General features: G+C 51.4%; 4 protein-coding genes across 4 annotated transcripts; 1 reads left to right on the forward strand and 3 right to left on the reverse strand.

Moving 5' to 3' along the window:
- Positions 1 to 668: 668 nt before the first annotated feature.
- VTN00DRAFT_8957 (uncharacterized protein) lies at positions 669 to 1,637 on the reverse strand (the record flags this gene model as incomplete). Its single annotated transcript, XM_069435863.1, has 1 exon — positions 669 to 1,637. The coding sequence occupies one exon, from the start codon at positions 1,635 to 1,637 to the stop codon at positions 669 to 671; it is 969 nt and encodes a 322-aa protein (XP_069285767.1).
- Positions 1,638 to 3,124: 1,487 nt separating this feature from the next.
- Positions 3,125 to 7,148, reverse strand: VTN00DRAFT_8958 (uncharacterized protein; the record flags this gene model as incomplete). Its single annotated transcript, XM_069435864.1, has 8 exons — positions 3,125 to 4,818; positions 4,875 to 5,021; positions 5,903 to 6,035; positions 6,102 to 6,152; positions 6,426 to 6,448; positions 6,521 to 6,665; positions 6,862 to 6,979; positions 7,135 to 7,148. 8 exons carry the CDS (start codon positions 7,146 to 7,148, stop codon positions 3,125 to 3,127), a joined length of 2,325 nt encoding a protein of 774 aa, XP_069285768.1.
- A 4,055-nt stretch (positions 7,149 to 11,203) lies between these two features.
- Positions 11,204 to 12,623, reverse strand: VTN00DRAFT_8959 (uncharacterized protein; the record flags this gene model as incomplete). Its single annotated transcript, XM_069435865.1, has 3 exons — positions 11,204 to 11,268; positions 11,326 to 11,431; positions 11,502 to 12,623. The coding sequence occupies 3 exons, from the start codon at positions 12,621 to 12,623 to the stop codon at positions 11,204 to 11,206; spliced, it is 1,293 nt and encodes a 430-aa protein (XP_069285769.1).
- Positions 12,624 to 15,050: 2,427 nt separating this feature from the next.
- On the forward strand, positions 15,051 to 16,247 carry VTN00DRAFT_8960 (uncharacterized protein; the record flags this gene model as incomplete). Its single annotated transcript, XM_069435867.1, has 3 exons — positions 15,051 to 15,575; positions 15,627 to 15,941; positions 15,990 to 16,247. 3 exons carry the CDS (start codon positions 15,051 to 15,053, stop codon positions 16,245 to 16,247), a joined length of 1,098 nt encoding a protein of 365 aa, XP_069285770.1.
- Between the last annotated feature and the right edge of the window lie 180 nt (positions 16,248 to 16,427).

The raw sequence follows: 16,427 nt of genomic DNA on the forward strand, positions 1-16,427 counted from the left end.
CAATCAACCGACCAAGACACAACCAGCACATGAGCTGTCTGTGATTTTGAAGCAGCAGTTCCTTCTGACACTTCAAGGGGGGCTCAACTATGTAATAGTCAGGTACCTACTTACCTCAGGGAGCTTATAATACTATCTATCTATACTGGCTTGAGGTCTGGTCGGGCTGAGCTGGCTGAGCGGACATTTTACTCCATCTACTCAGCTCATTAAAAAAGTCACAATACAACCTTCAGAGTGATCAACGCTCTAACTAACCCTGGCAATATTTCTTTGTATTTATCTATTCTTAATTGTTTTTGTCACGAAGCGACTGACTGTAGATGTGGCGGTCTATCTATGTTGTATATCCAACCAATCACCTGCTACCTGTCGATCTCCAATCGGAATGGAAGTCTAACTAACTCCCCACACACAAGCTACCTAGCTAGAAAGCTACTTTAAACATACTGCTATCGTTGGCCTCATCAAGAGATTTCATCAATCCATGCAATATGTTGTACCGTACCATACCAGGCCATTAAGGACCGCGGTTCGGCTATGACTTCATTTAGCAAAAGAAACAAGAAAGGCAAACTCCCGCAGTCGAAGGACAATAGATGATATTGAAAAGCTGGCCAGAGAGAAAGCCAACCTCTTCCAGATATGAATAGAGATATGAGATAGTTCTACTCATCACCATAGTCATCAGCATCCTCCTCCCCCGGCAACCTCACATCCTCCCATCCCCGTCCGTCCCCAACGCCCGGCAGACTGCCCTTCCTCCTAATGCCTGCCCACTCCGTCATATTGATCCATCCGATCTGCTGCGTGTCCCCGAATCCTCCGATCCAGTACGCCTGCGTGACGACCATCCTGGCCCAGAAGCTCGAATGCGGCGAGCCCTGCTTTTCGGGTAACCACACCGCTGCGTCCGGGTGGGAAGACAGATAGCACGACTCGAGCGTGGATTTAGTCTCGTTAGAGAGCGGGGTTGGGAATGGAACGACATATCCGAAAAGAGTCACGCGGGGAAGGCCTGCCGCGCTGAGTGGGAAGCCTGGGTAGACGGGCTTCGTCTTGTCGAGATGATCCCACCAGTCGAGGGAAAGAGAGATATTCGACCCGACGGCCGTGTTGCGGAACGTGGTTGCGACGCGCAGCGCAAGCAAAGTCGGGTTACCCTCGCCGCCGTTGCCGTCCGGCAGATCCTCATCGCAATCAGCGATGTATTCCGGTAGAGGGATCGAGAGCCCTGCGACGGCAGGCGGAGCACTCGAGGTCGATGGAAGATGGTCCGGGAAGATGGTCGAGACTATGCCGGTCTTGGAGAGGGCCAGCATGCGACGCGCTCTCAAGGTGGACGTGAACCAGGATGGGCGGGTCAGAGGCTCGACGGTGTCATCATCATCGCCATCGTCATCTTCATCCTGGATGTAGATGGCGTCGTCATCATCCTGTACGTCGGAGTCGTGCGAGTGGTGGTGTTCCTTGCCCTTGGTCACGGAGGATACGAAATCCTTTAGAGGGTCCCCTGTGAGCAGGGCCTGGCCCGGAGCTCCATTGTCGGAGTCAGCCAGAGGAACTGCCGTCACTTGAATGCATAGCAGCAGAAGTGAGAGGATTGAGGAGAAGGTGACGATAGAAAGGCCGCGCATGGTGCGGTGTAGCTTCGACTTGTTTAGCTTTCTGCAGAGCTCGCAGCAGCCGGAAGCGGGTTTTCCCAGCCTCTGAAATTGAGGGTGTTGGCGAAGGAAAACAAACTCAGGCTCTGTTTACGGGGAGAAGAACTGCTATAAGGGAAGAGGAGGTGGACAAGCAAAGAATGGCGGGGGACGCAGAGTGCCGAGTGGCCCCAGGTGATGGTATCATGTGTTCGGAAAGGGGAAAGCGTGACCGTTTGACGGCCTATACCCAATCCCGCATAATCAAAGTCACCAGTACGATCTTATCTGATGACGCTAATACTAATACGGCTAGTCCCGTCAGATCGGGTTTTCCCGTCCGTTCTCAGGTGACCTCCGGCCCTTTCCGGTCCTTTCCGATACCACGTGACGGGAACGCAGCCTGCTTCCTGTTTGCGGAGTTTGCATCCCTCCACACCCATGGATGATGATTCCTCTGCCCACGGACACTGTCTCTACTACGTGTGACTCACCGGTGTTTTATACGTCTTGCCACAGCGGATCTACTACTTGCTGACCATCCTGAGCACCGCTAGATGATATACCAAGAAACAGGACCCGAAAATGCCGAAACAACCCCGATACCGCCAGGTATTTGGCTTGGCGTCGTGGGCTGTATGCAGTGAGTCAGACTACATCCGAAGACCCAACGGCTTCTGGGCCAACGAGGCAGCAGCCCTCGTGACATCCAACGGAGACACCAAGGCCTGCCTGCTTGCGGCCCGTCTGGGACTTGGTTTGTGCAAATAGAAGGCTACTGGGGGTCTTTCATAGACTGCTGCCTATACTAACACGTACGGAGAACCTTGGAAGCACAGAGCACGAAGGATTCTTAGAGATTACTGTACTGTATTTGTGTGGCTATCCTACGTGCACGCAGGTAGATCGTCCTGTTCCTAATCACCCACCCTATTGGTCGGCTATGGAACGCGACAATAAAAGAAATACGACGCCAGTTGTCCGAAGACATGTAAGACTCGACTCCGTAGGATGCCAACTCGCCTCTGCCCCCACATGGGATAACCCTTTCCCAGTATTTGACCGTAAAAAAAGACAACAAAGAAAGAAAAGACAGTAAAAACCCACCGTGCCGACCGCACGCCTTTGACAAATGAGAAAGAAAAGAATGAGCAAGCAGTAATACAACTGCGACGATAACCACCCTTGCGTACATCATACAATTGAGGGACTGCTGGGAAATTCCCAGCCTGAGCAAAGAGGCAAGCAGGCGGAGCGAGATACGTAAAGAGAACTAAACACACGCTTTTCCCGACCTCTTGACGACAGCAGGGTATATACACACAAGACATCGCGCTCGGAGAGAAACTGGAAAACACATCCGCCAGCCGCTCTTGCTTTTGAAGAGCCTCTCCTCCGTGTAGCAAGGCATCCGCCCACGTGAAGTGAGGCGGATTCATATTAAGATGTGTTTTTTTTTCCTTGAGGGAACGGAAGACAACTTAATCCGTAAACTCTGACCTGTTTTTAGTATTCAATGGGATCTTTCTCGCCTCGGTTCCGCAGCAGGCTCGCTTCATGCTCCCAGTAGGAACGGGAAGCTTGAGCGAGCTAAGCTGGCAGGCCGACGGGGATTGCAAACCCTTTGGCTGCGAAATCAAAAACGAGTCAGCGACGTTCTGGTCCGACAGGACGACCTGGTCATCTTTCATCGTGTCCATGTTCATCATCTGACGGACGTTGCTCTGTAGCGTGAGTTCATCAGAGGTGCGACCACGCTTTCTGCACCGCCGGGTTTCGAAAGATGGCTCAGAAGGCGGGTTGGAACGTGGTATCGCACCAGATAGCTCACAGAGACCCTGGGCTGCTTCCTGAGCAGTTAGGTCGATGGGGGTGCTCAGAGAGAAGTTAGATAGGTCAGGAACCTGTCCTGCGGGCCCTGTATAGGATTCTGGAGAGCTGTACATCTCGGCCAATCCCGACTCATCAATGGGAGAAGCGATCGCCAGGTTCTTCCTGCACTCCTTCAGGGAGTTGTTTGCGCATCGACGAGTCGCCCTGACGGCCAATCTAGACTGAACGAGCGCGCAAGTCCCAGATGCGTTGGAAGACATTGACGAGGACCGTGACGAACGGGACGAGACGGTCGAGACGTCGGAAATCATCGACTCTGGCGACGAAGTCGACGAGGTAGACCGGGCCAGAGAAGAGCGGCGAACCATAGCGGGGTAACCTTCCGAGATTCCCGACTTGCTGCAGAATGTCGGCGGGGGGCGTTGATCCAGCGTCGATCGAGACATGCAGACGTTCTGAGCTTGGGTCATAGCGGCACAGATTGACGGCCTGCGGGGGTAGATGCCGCCAACACTCACAGCAGGAGTAGAGGCGGCACTTGACTGGGGCGTCATCTGTGGAGTCGGGAGGAGGCTAGGTCGGGGGATAGCAGGCAGTTGCGGGTTAGGACATTCCATACGCGGGGTGGGTTCGAGAGTCAGCGGAATATTGCGCGGACACGTTGGTGTTTGTTCATTCGAAGACAGATTGGCCATCGCGGACTCGCGCGCAAGAGTGCTGCGAGGCGATGGGGAATCTGCAGCCGGCGCTGTCTCAAAACCACCAAAGCCCCACGGACTAGCGGGTTCCACGTCAATATTGTCAAGCTCCGGAGTGAGCTTGGGAATAATCGTGCGCCAACATTGACCATCCAAGGGACCAGGTCCACCCGCACCTGGAGTGTACTTAAGGACGATATCTGTCCACCGCTGGAAAGTGGATTCCGGGATGTGTAGCCTCCACCCAACAGCCTCGAGGAACGCCAATTCGTTCTGGTTGATCTCAAGCGTGTTCAGTCCCGAGATCTTGCTCCAAGCACGAGCGGAGTAGTTCCGATCCTGCAGGTACTTGGATGCGAGGATCAGCGCAGCCAGAAACATGCGTCGACCACACTGCATGGCCCGAGAGACCGGTTTATCGCGGGGCTGCTCCATGGTAAAGTTATGTTTCGGCACGTGAGGCTTGATCTTAATCAGGTAGTACAGTGCCACCTGCAGTGTACTGTAACTAGTCCGAGATCTCCGCAACGTCTCCTGAATGAAAGTACGGAGGGGCAGGACACCTTTACATCCGAGAGGGGAGTCGCTCCGGAGTGCCATCACTGAGAGCGGCCAGATCGCCTCCACTATCTGCGACGCCGTATCTTTGTAGGATCTTAGCCAGTGAACAGCAAAAAGCCCACATCTGAATGAGACTTACCGACAAGGTTATCGACGAAATTGACCTTCCGCTCACACTGACGCACAAGGGAAGGCGGCGGCCGCGGACATGCTGAGGGGACGCCGTTCGGCTGAGCGACATTGTTGCAGCTGGTACGCCGAGGGTGCTTCCGCAACTCCGGCGGCACTGCAGCGTCAGCAACTTTAGGAGCACTTCCCCTTACACCACCACGAAGGCAACGGGAACTAGATTCATTTGAATGAACCAAACCTCTGCCCGTCACTTGAGACTCACCCGACGCCTCATTCTCCCAGATGACGTCTACAGGGTTCGTCGAAGACGAAGAGATCGAGCTCTGGGAGGAAACGCAGTCCAGGGAAAAAATGGACGAGGACGACGAGGAGGCCGACGAGGCGATCGAAGAAGCATAAGGATGAGCATGCGATGCTTTCTGCTGAATACTTGGGTTTGAAAGACTCAAACCCAAGACGTCCATCCCTGACATATCCAGGACGTTGCCGTGTTGTAACTCGCAAATTGAACACTCGATCTGTAGGTCAAAGGGTCATACAAGATCGCGGCAACCTTCGGGAGCGTGTTTTGCCAGCCACAGATATGCCCAAGCAGGATGGCCGATTTAGAACCGTGAAATTGTAGATAGACCGTTGAGCAAAAACCGGAAAGGGAAACCGAATAGAGCAGGCCCGTCTTTTACTATAGGCGACGGAAGGCCCTTAGAGCTGATAGCTCGCCAGCTTGCACAGTATATGGACGGAAGTGAAGGAATTCGAAGAAGAGGAGGTGAGCAGTAGGTATTCAAGGTCGGATCGCGTGGTGAATGTATAAGGTATTCGTCGAGAAGAAAGCGTTGAGGTGAAGGAGGGGTCAAGAGGACGTAGGTAATAATTTCCGATCACCGTTTGTAGAGTCCGATGTAGATCCAGCCGAATAATTCAGATGTAGACCACAAGAGGTACGCGGATATGCCCGGCGCAGCACAGGGAATACCAGCGTGACTCTTTCACAGACTGAAACCGGCCTTCTCTAGACACGCGCAACAGTCTTACCGGCCTTTCGGAGATCTGTAGCTGAGGATTCTGCAACGCGGATGATCGGAACGTAGGAGATTTCTGCAACAGGGTACATCTTGGAATCGCGGGGTTCTGGAGGGTAGTTAAGGGGCGCCGATAAAACGGCGGACTGTCAACAAGCAGGCAGCACCAGTGAAGGCCTGGCGCTTGTTAAGGCAGTCGGCTGTCTATCAACGGAAAGAGGCTGGAGGCGCGGCGGGAAAGCGGGAGGCAAGTCACCAACAAGCTGAGGTGGAGCGGAGTCAGCAAAGCTTTTGATCTCAAGAGGGCTCTTCTGCTTTCTTTTATGAGTCCCCTCCAAGGCCCCAGGGATGGCGGAGGTAACCACGAGCCGGGGAGGGCAGCGGATGACTATGGGGGGAGCGCGGAGCAAACAGGCAATGACTAACCAGCGGGCGGGCCAGTCACCAACACCCGTCACCGGCGGGAACCTCCAGCAGGACGAGACGAGTGGATCAAAAGAAAGAATGGGACGAAAGGGAATAGGACAGTCACTCACCCACCCTATTCGTTCCTGAGCAGCTGGGAGTGGCGAGGTGGCGGAGGCAGGATTCAAGGCCGCAGCGGAAACAGGGACGCGCAGTCAACAGTCACCTGGGGGAGAGGGAGGCGAACGAGGTGACCACACAAAGCAGCGGCGGCGGAAGAGAATAGGCACGAAGGTCTCGAGGAGCACAAGAGGCAGCTCCGGTCGGGGGTGAGGTTTATACGGGGAGCACGAAGGCGGATGCGGATATGACTGTAACAAGATGAGTCTGGCAGGTTCCGGGATAGGATGCGGTGCTGTGCTGTGCTGTGCTCAGCGGTACGTCTGGCCCTGGTTGGGCATGGACAGCGCGGGTCCGGTGGGCTCCCGGCAGCCGTGGGCGGTGACTCTTGGGGGGGTTTCGACGCGGCCTTACGGGGGCGAAACGGGGCAGGGCACGGTGTCTCACCTCACGAACACTCTCTCGAAGCAAGACTCTCGTGGGACCACGCCTCGTACTCTTTGCCGCTGGGCAACAGGCAGCAAAGATGGCAACCGTGACCGCGACGGGCTGGATCTGGATAGGGCTGAAAGGCGCAAAAGGTCGGGCAGGGAAGAAGAAAAACGGGCGATGATGATACAACCAAAACAAGAAGAAGAAGAAGAAGAATAGCAATAGTGATTAATCAACTGAATATCTCTCGTGGCAGACTCCTAGAAGCTGCTTGCGCAGATATAGTACCGTGGCCAGGTCATGTCGGCGTTCTGGAGCAGAATGAAAACAAAAACAACTAAACCACCCGCAGGGCTGGGGGGCAGTTCACTTTTTCTACAGCAGCATAACAGAGCTCTAAGCTCACCAACTACCAGTACTCCAGCCTCCGACTCGGCTATTCTCTTCCCAGTCTCTGCTTCTCCTGGTTGCTGCCGTCCACCGCCGCCTTGTTGATGGACCGCATCCGACACCAGCCAACCACCGCTTCCGCTCTCCCAGCCCGCGCCACCTAGACCCAGCTGGGAGGAGGCAATGAGACACAGACAGCATAAGTCCTTATGCGCGTGGGCAGTGGCCTTAAATCTACCAGAACGAGCATGATACTGATGACTCCACAGCCAGCCAGTCAGCGTGTCCCATGCTGATCTGCTTCGTCTCTTTTTTTCTCTCGCTCCTACCCACGTTCTCTCTGCCTGCCCGATCCACCATCCATACAGATGAGAGAGCTGTCCTGCATCGACCAGCCCCTCCCCCTGCCCGAACGTACCCCTCCTGTTGTAGTGATCCTCTGCTCCAGCGTAGAAAAAATTTTTTTCTATATAGTGACTATGCTGGTGGTTTGGTCATCACTTGTTGTCCTTTTTTGAGCAACTTAAGTAAGTGGCTGGAAACCATCTCGAAGCTCCAGCCTCGAAGGTTGTAAGAGCTCCACCATGCTTCGTTGCACGACCCAGTAGGTGACAACAGAGTCACCACTAGGCCCAGGCATCAAAGGGGTACAGTACCAGGATCCATTCCAGTGGATCTCTAGATTCCTTTCAAGCAGTAGCACATGGAGCTATGTATGAAAGCTCATCTACAGCTACGTAGGTACCTGGTAACGATGCATAGTAGCCCTACGTTTTGAAGCGCTAAAGGAGTCGCGCGTGATTGTTATCGTCTCTGGTGACGCCAGAGCAGGCGAAAACACTCATACAGCTGGTTCACCGCGGACGGTCGTGGAGTTGTCCTGTCGTGGTAAATCCACCGCAAGCTGCCGACTGGCCTATACCTCAAGGACGATCATCTCGTGGCAGTTAGCTAAACGCAGTTGGGACTCGAGAATCATCAAGACCGCGCGCGGTACATGTACCACGTACTGTGTGCATGATGGGCACCCCGTCCCAATAGTAATCATTATTCTTCTGCAGCAGAAAAATCTGTACTCTGTATGACTCTGCGCCTAACTGCGCAAAGTCTCGTGCTCATCCATCTGTCCGCAAAAATTCTCTTTTGCCCTGTCCTAACAAATGCGCTACCAATAGGGTGGGCTTGCTGGGCGACATCGGAGCCGACCTTACAGTAGTTGGTTAGATCAGCAGGAAGGCCCCCCAGTCCGCTATCTGGAAAAGAACATTCTTGGAAAAGATGCGACAGATCACGTTATCTGCAGGAAGGGTTGCGCGGAAAAAGAAAAAAAATAATTCTTAGTCGTAGTAAATGCTGCCCTCGTATCTATTACCTACCAGGGCCGCGGGGAGACCAAACTGACCTCAGCGACCCATCTAACTAGTAGCACTGATAAGTTGCGGTCCACTTGAGATCAATACTATTGCTATCATTTACCCGTGCTCTCTACTATTATTATCAACTCTCCCCGCATCATCACTGTTATTGCCCCGGTCTGAGTAATAATGATAATAACGTGTAACCAACTCAACTGGAGGAACAAGATGAGTCTACAGACGACAACACACGATAAAGCGAAACCAGGAGGACTGTCTCCCGATGATCGCATCGCCACTTGGGCAACAAGACAACAGGTCTTGCCATCGATCCATCTTTCCATCGCTCATCCTCTTCATCCTTTCGCGTGGCCTCACTATGACTGAAAGCTCCAGCAGACCCATGTCGACTCACCCAGGATTATTCCAGGCAGGACGGCAGCAGCACTTGCAGCACCACCGAGCGGGGGAGCCGGGCTCGCCACGCCCTTTCGGGGTTTAGGTTCCATCAGTCCATCAGTCCATCATGGTCACCGACATGGAGTCTGTCCAGTTTTTCTCTTTTGCTTTCCCTCCAGGGCTTCAAGCCTGCAGCTCGGAGCACGGAGAATCTCTCTGTCCATCCTTCGGTCGATAAGTCGCTCGACTCCGTGACTCGTGACCGAGAGTGAGGGGCTGGCATATCGCTGCCTCCAACTCCAAGCGGGTTCTGGAACCTCTCCCGGCCAATCACGGATCCGGCTATTACGCCCCCGCTCAGGGCCAACCCCCCGTTCCTGATTGGGTCTTTTCCACATCTGGCGGTAGGTTTCGGTGAATCGAGATGATGATGACGAGCGGCGAGCACGAGCGTGAGCCCCGCCGGAAGACGGAGACAATCTCATCTCCATCTCGTGTCGTCCCGGTCGTGACTTGTGCCACCACCGTTTTGCCGCAGCACCCTATCCTTGCTGACACGCGGGGGATGGATGATACTACTTAGTAATGGTAAGTGTAGTTTTAGAAGCTCCAGACTAAGGTCAGATTCTCACCTACTCAAACTGCATAGGAGCCTCTTGCTAGATCTCACGAATCTCTAATTACTACTACATACCACTACTATATTCATATAAGAAGCACTGCACGTATCGCGTATCGCGATGGCATACAAGTACATAGCAGACATAATGATTCCATAGGTACATACAGAATCATAATGCCCATTCAAAGCCTACTTACTATGTACGTACATATCTGACTATGCTCTCAAACTACTGTGTAAAAAGCTCGTGGCCTCCAGAAGCCACCCCAGTGATCCAAGCTGTTATACCCTGCCTAATCTACACTTAATTAATAAGGCTCGTGCATGTCATGTTCAGATGTAATAAATAGTAACAGGCTCCACACGGCCTTTATCAATTATGTATAACAACAAGAGTCGAAATTAATTTCAAGACACGGAAAGTCAATAAACCAATGTGATCGAGAATTCTCTATCTATCGCTATCTGAATGCAGAGCTTCCTTTATCCCATGGTGGTGTTGCAGTACAGTACCTGCCTAATCTATCAGATGAGAAGAAACGACGCTACTGGATCTGATGGTACCTGCTATCAGATTGTCCGCAAACCAAGCTATTCTCAGACCAAATAGATATAAATAATTAATGCATTGCGTTGTAATAAAAATGAAACTATAAAAAAGTTACCAACTTGGAAACCAATCGATCCCGGGCTACCTACCTACCTATCCCAGCCAAAGGTACACTTGGAAGCAAGCTTATGTAGAAGTCCTGGAACAAATCTGCGCGCATTACTTCACTATAGCCGGGGTGCAGACATACAAACTAAAATCCCCTCAGACTTATTATACCTTACATGCCGGTAGACAAGACAAGTTTAGCTTCAGCTGCTGTGCCCATTGAACCTAAAGTATTCTGTATGTACATATACCCCTCAGCCATTAGCCAGCCAGTAAAACATGCATCTAGATCCAGGGATCACCATTTTCCATGAACGGTGAATGGATGAGTAGAGATCGTCAGACAACGCTAGTGTCATTTGTGCATATTACATTGACATATGCATGCATGCTATGCAGGCTGTACATATGTACTGTACATCCACACAGAAAAAGAACGGGGGGGGAGAGACGAATAGCAAGAGAGGCCGATTTCCGGAATCCGGATTTAATGATTATGCAAACGTATGTACCTACCTAATGTGGATTCCAGAACTATGTGGAATCTTACATAACTAACCGTCAAGGTGACTGACCGGTCTCTATGTACGTCGACTGCTGTTGCAGGTGACTACCAACTAGGTAGGTAGCCTACCAATGATGGAAATTACGGGGTAAGTAGGCAGTAATCTGAACCCCCAGCAAATCTTCGGTTGGTCGGTTCATTTTATATTTATTAGGCTCATCTCAATCTTGATCATGGCTTGCAATATGGTATGTATGTACATATGCTTATATTTTTCTTTTCCATATCGTTCCAGTCGTAAATGAAATCGAAATCTAACCAGATCAGGTAGTACTTTTTTCGTAACTCTGGCAAAGCATTGCTTTTATACAAATGGTTTTTTTCTTAACCCCGTCAATGCGTTGAATTCTAGGGGAAGTATTCTAGATTTATGCGACATTCCGAACGACATCATCGATGGCTCTGGCGACGTACTCGACGTTCTTCTCCGTCACTAAGAACGTTATCAGTATCAAGGGATAGTAGGAAGGAAACTGGAGAAAGCACTCACAGCCGCTGACTGATGCTCTTCCGGATTTAAGCAAGTAGATGTGGTACTTCTCTTTCATGGCGAGAACCTGCTGGGGTGTGAGACCGGTGTAGGAGAACATACCGTTCTGTAGACATTCTTATTAGCATTTGTTGCGTTTAAGCCCTGTGCAAAAGTAGGGTCACGAATATCCGTACCTGCTTGACGATATGCTCCCATGTCCCTGGGGTCCCCAACCTGACCAGTTCATCATACAACGCCTTTCTCATCTTCTTAATACGCGAGCTCATCACATCCAGGTCTTGGATCCACTCTGCCTTCAGCTGCTCGTTGGTCAGGATCTTCTTGACGATCTCACTACCGTGACGCGGTGCCATGGAGTATTCGCCTCTGATGATATGGCAGAGGTTCTTCACGGCCCTCTCCCTCAAGTCCGGCGACTCGCCGTTTGTTACGAGGTGGAACGCCCCGACACGCTGACCGTAGAGTCCGCAGTTCTTCGAGAAGCTTTGAGCTACACACATCTCCATCCCGGGCTTCTCGTTGAAAAAGTACCGGACGGCCCATGCATCTTCCTCAAGCGATCCAGATGCGAAACCCTGGTAGGCGGAGTCAAAGAACGGAAAGATTCCCTTTCGTTCGCACAGATCCGCAATGGCCTTCCATTGCTCCTTGGTCGGGTCGAGACCGGTGGGGTTGTGAGCGCAGGCGTGAAGAAGGATAGCATCACCTTCCTGAGCCTCTTCCTCAAGTGTACGCATAGCTCCTTCGAAGTCGAAAGAGCGCGTTGCGGCGTTATAGTACGGGTAGGTCTTCCGGGGAACCCCGGCGAGATCCCAGATCGCCGTGTGGTTTGCCCATGAGGGGTTGGACAGCCAGATAGTCTTTGGTTTCAGGTACATGGCGAGAAACAGTGCTCCGACGTGGTTGGCACCGGTTCCCGACACGGTCTGAACTGATGCGATCCTCTGCTTTGCTTGCTGCTGTGCGGGTGACTCATTCTTGTCTTCGAAACCGAACATCAAATCCCGGGCCAGGTCGAGGAACTTCACATCGCCCTCAATGGCGAGGTACTCGTGCCTGGTAATGTCATTCTCAGCGAGCAATTGCTCCTCGGCCTTGCGCACCGAGGGGAGAGGCCACGGTTTGCCTTCATTCGTGCGGTAAACACCAATACCGAGGCTGACTTTCTGGGGGTGATTGTCTGCTATGTACGCATGGCTAAGTGCGAAAATCTCGTCGCCGGCGACCTGGGGAAGGGATGAAAAGAGCGAAGGCTTGCGAGACACCCCCGCTTGAGTTTCCGAGTCGGCTATCATTGTCTCCAAAAACCTCACTGGAAGCCTTCACAGTCTGCAGAAAATGCAATTACGGTATCAGGCTTCGAATTATACCGCGTAAAGCAAAGAAAGAGAGTACATATACCTTTGGAAAGTGTCCCAGCGCTTGTCCCTCATGACTCCTTGCGGAACGCCCCGGTGGGTACCACTTAGGTAATCGGAGTTTGTATCGAATGACTCAGGCATTTCCGGGTAAATTCAAAGGAGTCGCGCCGGGCAACGACGCCAGAGGATGCCAGGAAACTAGAATGGTTGTAAAATACTCGATGTTAACATAATGGATTTGTATATCACTGAAGAGCTTATAATGCTGGATTCTGGCAAGTGTTCGATGTCACCCTTGAGGAACAGTTGGTCTGGAACATGTCACGTGCGAGACGGTTTCGGATCTATATCTACCTATTCATGCATGACATGCTCTTTTGCTCGACCAATTATATAGAAATAAAATGCATATTGCTGCTGCTGGGAGTATGTAGACCTAACTCGTAGCATGAGAATACATACAAGAGCCATAGAAGAAAGGTCTACAAGGACCGCGTCTAAGCACATCAGTGGATATAAGTTCCAATATATACAACTGGAGTCTGAGATGTGGAGATGTACATGTACTATTTGTATCAATTTCTCACTGCTTACTATACAAATAGTGAGACTTTATACTAAAAATTTGTCTATTCTCAAGGTCGAATGTTATCACTTCTGGTTGAATAGGCTCTCCCAGTGCCCTCCCGATCCCTCATATACCACTATCGCCGTCTCCCCTCAAGAGAACCCGGGGCCTGCTGGTCAAGGGGTCAACCGTCCGAGTCGATCCCCTGTAAAAGTAAAAGCTTTCGCCTCGCCTTTCCTACAGAAGGCCCCTGGTTCGAGCCAGAGGCAGCGATCGTTGAGGCGGTGCAGTAGTTACCAATAATATCCCAGCCAACAGACGAGATGACCATGCCTGTAAAACCCTGCCCGCCAGAAGCATAGGTGGGGTTTTCGTAGCACTTTTAGTATGGTTCTAGTAGGCCGGGGGTGTGAGCTTTTTTGTCATCTGCCTCGAATTACTTTGAGATCATGTTTTCTGTTTCCTGATTGGGAAACCACTGTCATTTACTAGATATCTCACGCAACATACTACCTGGCGACACGGAATGGTATACTTTTCCCTAGCACATTTGAGATTTGCGGATTATATATCGCGCGTAATCAACTTATTCAACTCCAGAATCTACAACAGCAGCCATGTTTTCCAAAACACTATCAAACAGTACGTCGCCTCCCCTGTCTATGGTATGATCACGAGATTCCCTGGATATCCGTTAAATCACCATCCTAAAGTAAAACATCCCTCACTTTAGTGTCTGCAAGTAATACACCAAGGTCGAGGCATATGGGGGAGCTTCTCGCTCCATTCTGTTTCCATAAATACAGGCTTCACAGCCGCGACATGCATTCCAAATGTAGGCGCATAGTCATCACTCACTGTAACCCAGAATTTAGCAGGTATCGCAATAGAATGTAGATAACGGTTAATAAATACTATCAGCTGAGTGATACTCGCAGTACTCCTATACATCAAAATTGTCCATATCGATGGTACCCACACAAATCCATGGATATCCTAGTATCCCAATCGGAAGTTCATACCTACCTAGGTGTTGAGGCGGCCCTCAAGCGTTCTAACTCAGATAGGAAGGTCTCAAAAGTCCGCGGGGCCCGGCCAGGGTTGCAGCGACTTAGGTTCAACACCTAATGCATGCGACATTTTAAGGAGTGTAGAGATTGAAGTGGTCTTGATAATCAATGTATTTTCTCCGGAATGTTTGAAGCAGCTGCTATCCTGGGGACCTCCAGTGCTGATGGACGAGTTTGTATGTTGCTCTTTCTGGTTGGGATCGACTGCTGCAGTTTCTCATTGAGCTGCCTGGCAGTTCCTGCTTAAAGGAAAAGATAAAAGGCCAAATAATTGTATCTGGAGTCGGAAAAGTACCTGTCTACTACCGTATCATGTTCTCAGATTCATCCCGAGGGCTGAGTCTGGCGCGCGGGGTTATTGGGTCCAGTCGTCAGCCACGGACTTCTAGCCGACATATGGTGGTACTCTTACTAAGTAGGATATTGACGTCCGAGACAGGCAGACAAGCGGGGAAATAGGGAAAAGAGGGGGTACGGGGTAGAAGATAGCAAGCAGGGCAGTCCAACGGGTGAGATTAAGGAACCGAAGACTTATTAATTTCGGAGATGGGAGCTTGAAAGCGAACCCCCCACGGTTCCCCGCTGGTTACATCCATATCAGGCGTCGTGGAACTCCGAAAAGAACTCTTTTCGTCCCTATCGCGAGCAACTTGATGCCTCTGCTTATTAACGTTCCTGAATAGACACAACTTGAGTATATAGCAATCGATCAGTACAGAAGTCATGGCCGCGCAGGAAAAGGGACCGCTGCACAATCTCCGCCCAGTTGTCATCCACCAGCCTCTCCACAGCAGCATCCCGCCGGAATTAATATCTAGATTCGACCCTGTGTATGTGGAACATTATAACAAGTATAATACTGGTCGCCTGCACACGCACGAGGTGCCGATTGAGGACTACCGGAAGAATCCCGCAAAGTATACGATCTCATACGGGCGGGGAGTTGGTCCTGATGTCTATCGCATCACTGAGCAGAAATGCCCGGTGAAGGATGGGGAGATTAAGGTGCGGATCTTCGAGCCTGCTCCGGTGCTCGATGACAAGGGAAATCCGAAAAAACGGGCGGCCTACGTCAACTTCCACGGGGGTGGTTGGGTGTTTGGAGACCTTAATACAGACCATGAGTTCTGTAAACGCATTGTGGATGCCCTCGAAGGGGACCTCGTCGCATTCGATGTCGACTACCGTCTGGCACCCGAATTTAAATACCCTATACCTGTTGACGACAGCTGGGCTGCATTCAACTGGGTAAGTGGTCTGTTCTGCAGAACGGTTTCTCTATGCTGATAATGCATCCAGATCCGGTCCCGGAAAGCAGAGTTCAATCTCGACCTGGATCGGTTTGCAGTAGGGGGCGTCTCTGCCGGCGGGCATCTTTCCGCCGTCCTCAGCCATCTCTGTCGGGATGCCAATATCCCGCTACGTCTCCAAATCTTATGTGTCCCTGTATGCGATATGCACAGTACCTTTACACCAGATGGCCGCTTTGACCGCGAGAATACTCCATACGAATCATATCGGGAGATGGAGTTCACAGCCGCGCTCCCAGCGGCGCGGATAGAGTACTTTCACAGGCACTTCCTGGGAGTTCCACGACCGGAGAGATCGGAGAATGTAAGTGAACCGGGCTTTGAATGTGCAGACTGGCTGATGGGGATTCAGGACTGGAAGATCTCTCCCATCCTGGCACTTAGTTTCTCGAATCTGGCACCCGCGCTGGTGTTCACTGCTGAGATGGACCCTCTTCGCGACGAAGGCGAGGCGTACGCTGCCAAGATGAATGCAGCTGGTTCACGGGCGGAACTAATTCGTGTGAATGGCGCTCCCCATACGTTCGGGTATCTCGATGGCATATTAGAAGGGGGTAAGATGTATAATGAAAGAGTAATTGCGGCGCTGAAAAAGGAGCTGTGTCAGTAGACGCGCGATAGCAGTTGCAGAATCAAATGTCGTGCATTGTATCTTCCATAAATGTTAGCAGAAGATTGATCCGCCAGAAGATGGAAGCAAAGGAGCCACGGAAGTTTGGTCTCGGAAAAGCGCTAGGATCGAAACCTATGGCGCCAATGTCGAAAGCGGTAAACAATTGTATAGAATCAT

Source organism: Thermoascus crustaceus, assembly GCF_041956765.1.
Source record: "Thermoascus crustaceus strain CBS 181.67 unplaced genomic scaffold VTN00scaffold_6, whole genome shotgun sequence".
Lineage (NCBI taxonomy): Eukaryota > Fungi > Ascomycota > Eurotiomycetes > Eurotiales > Thermoascaceae > Thermoascus > Thermoascus crustaceus.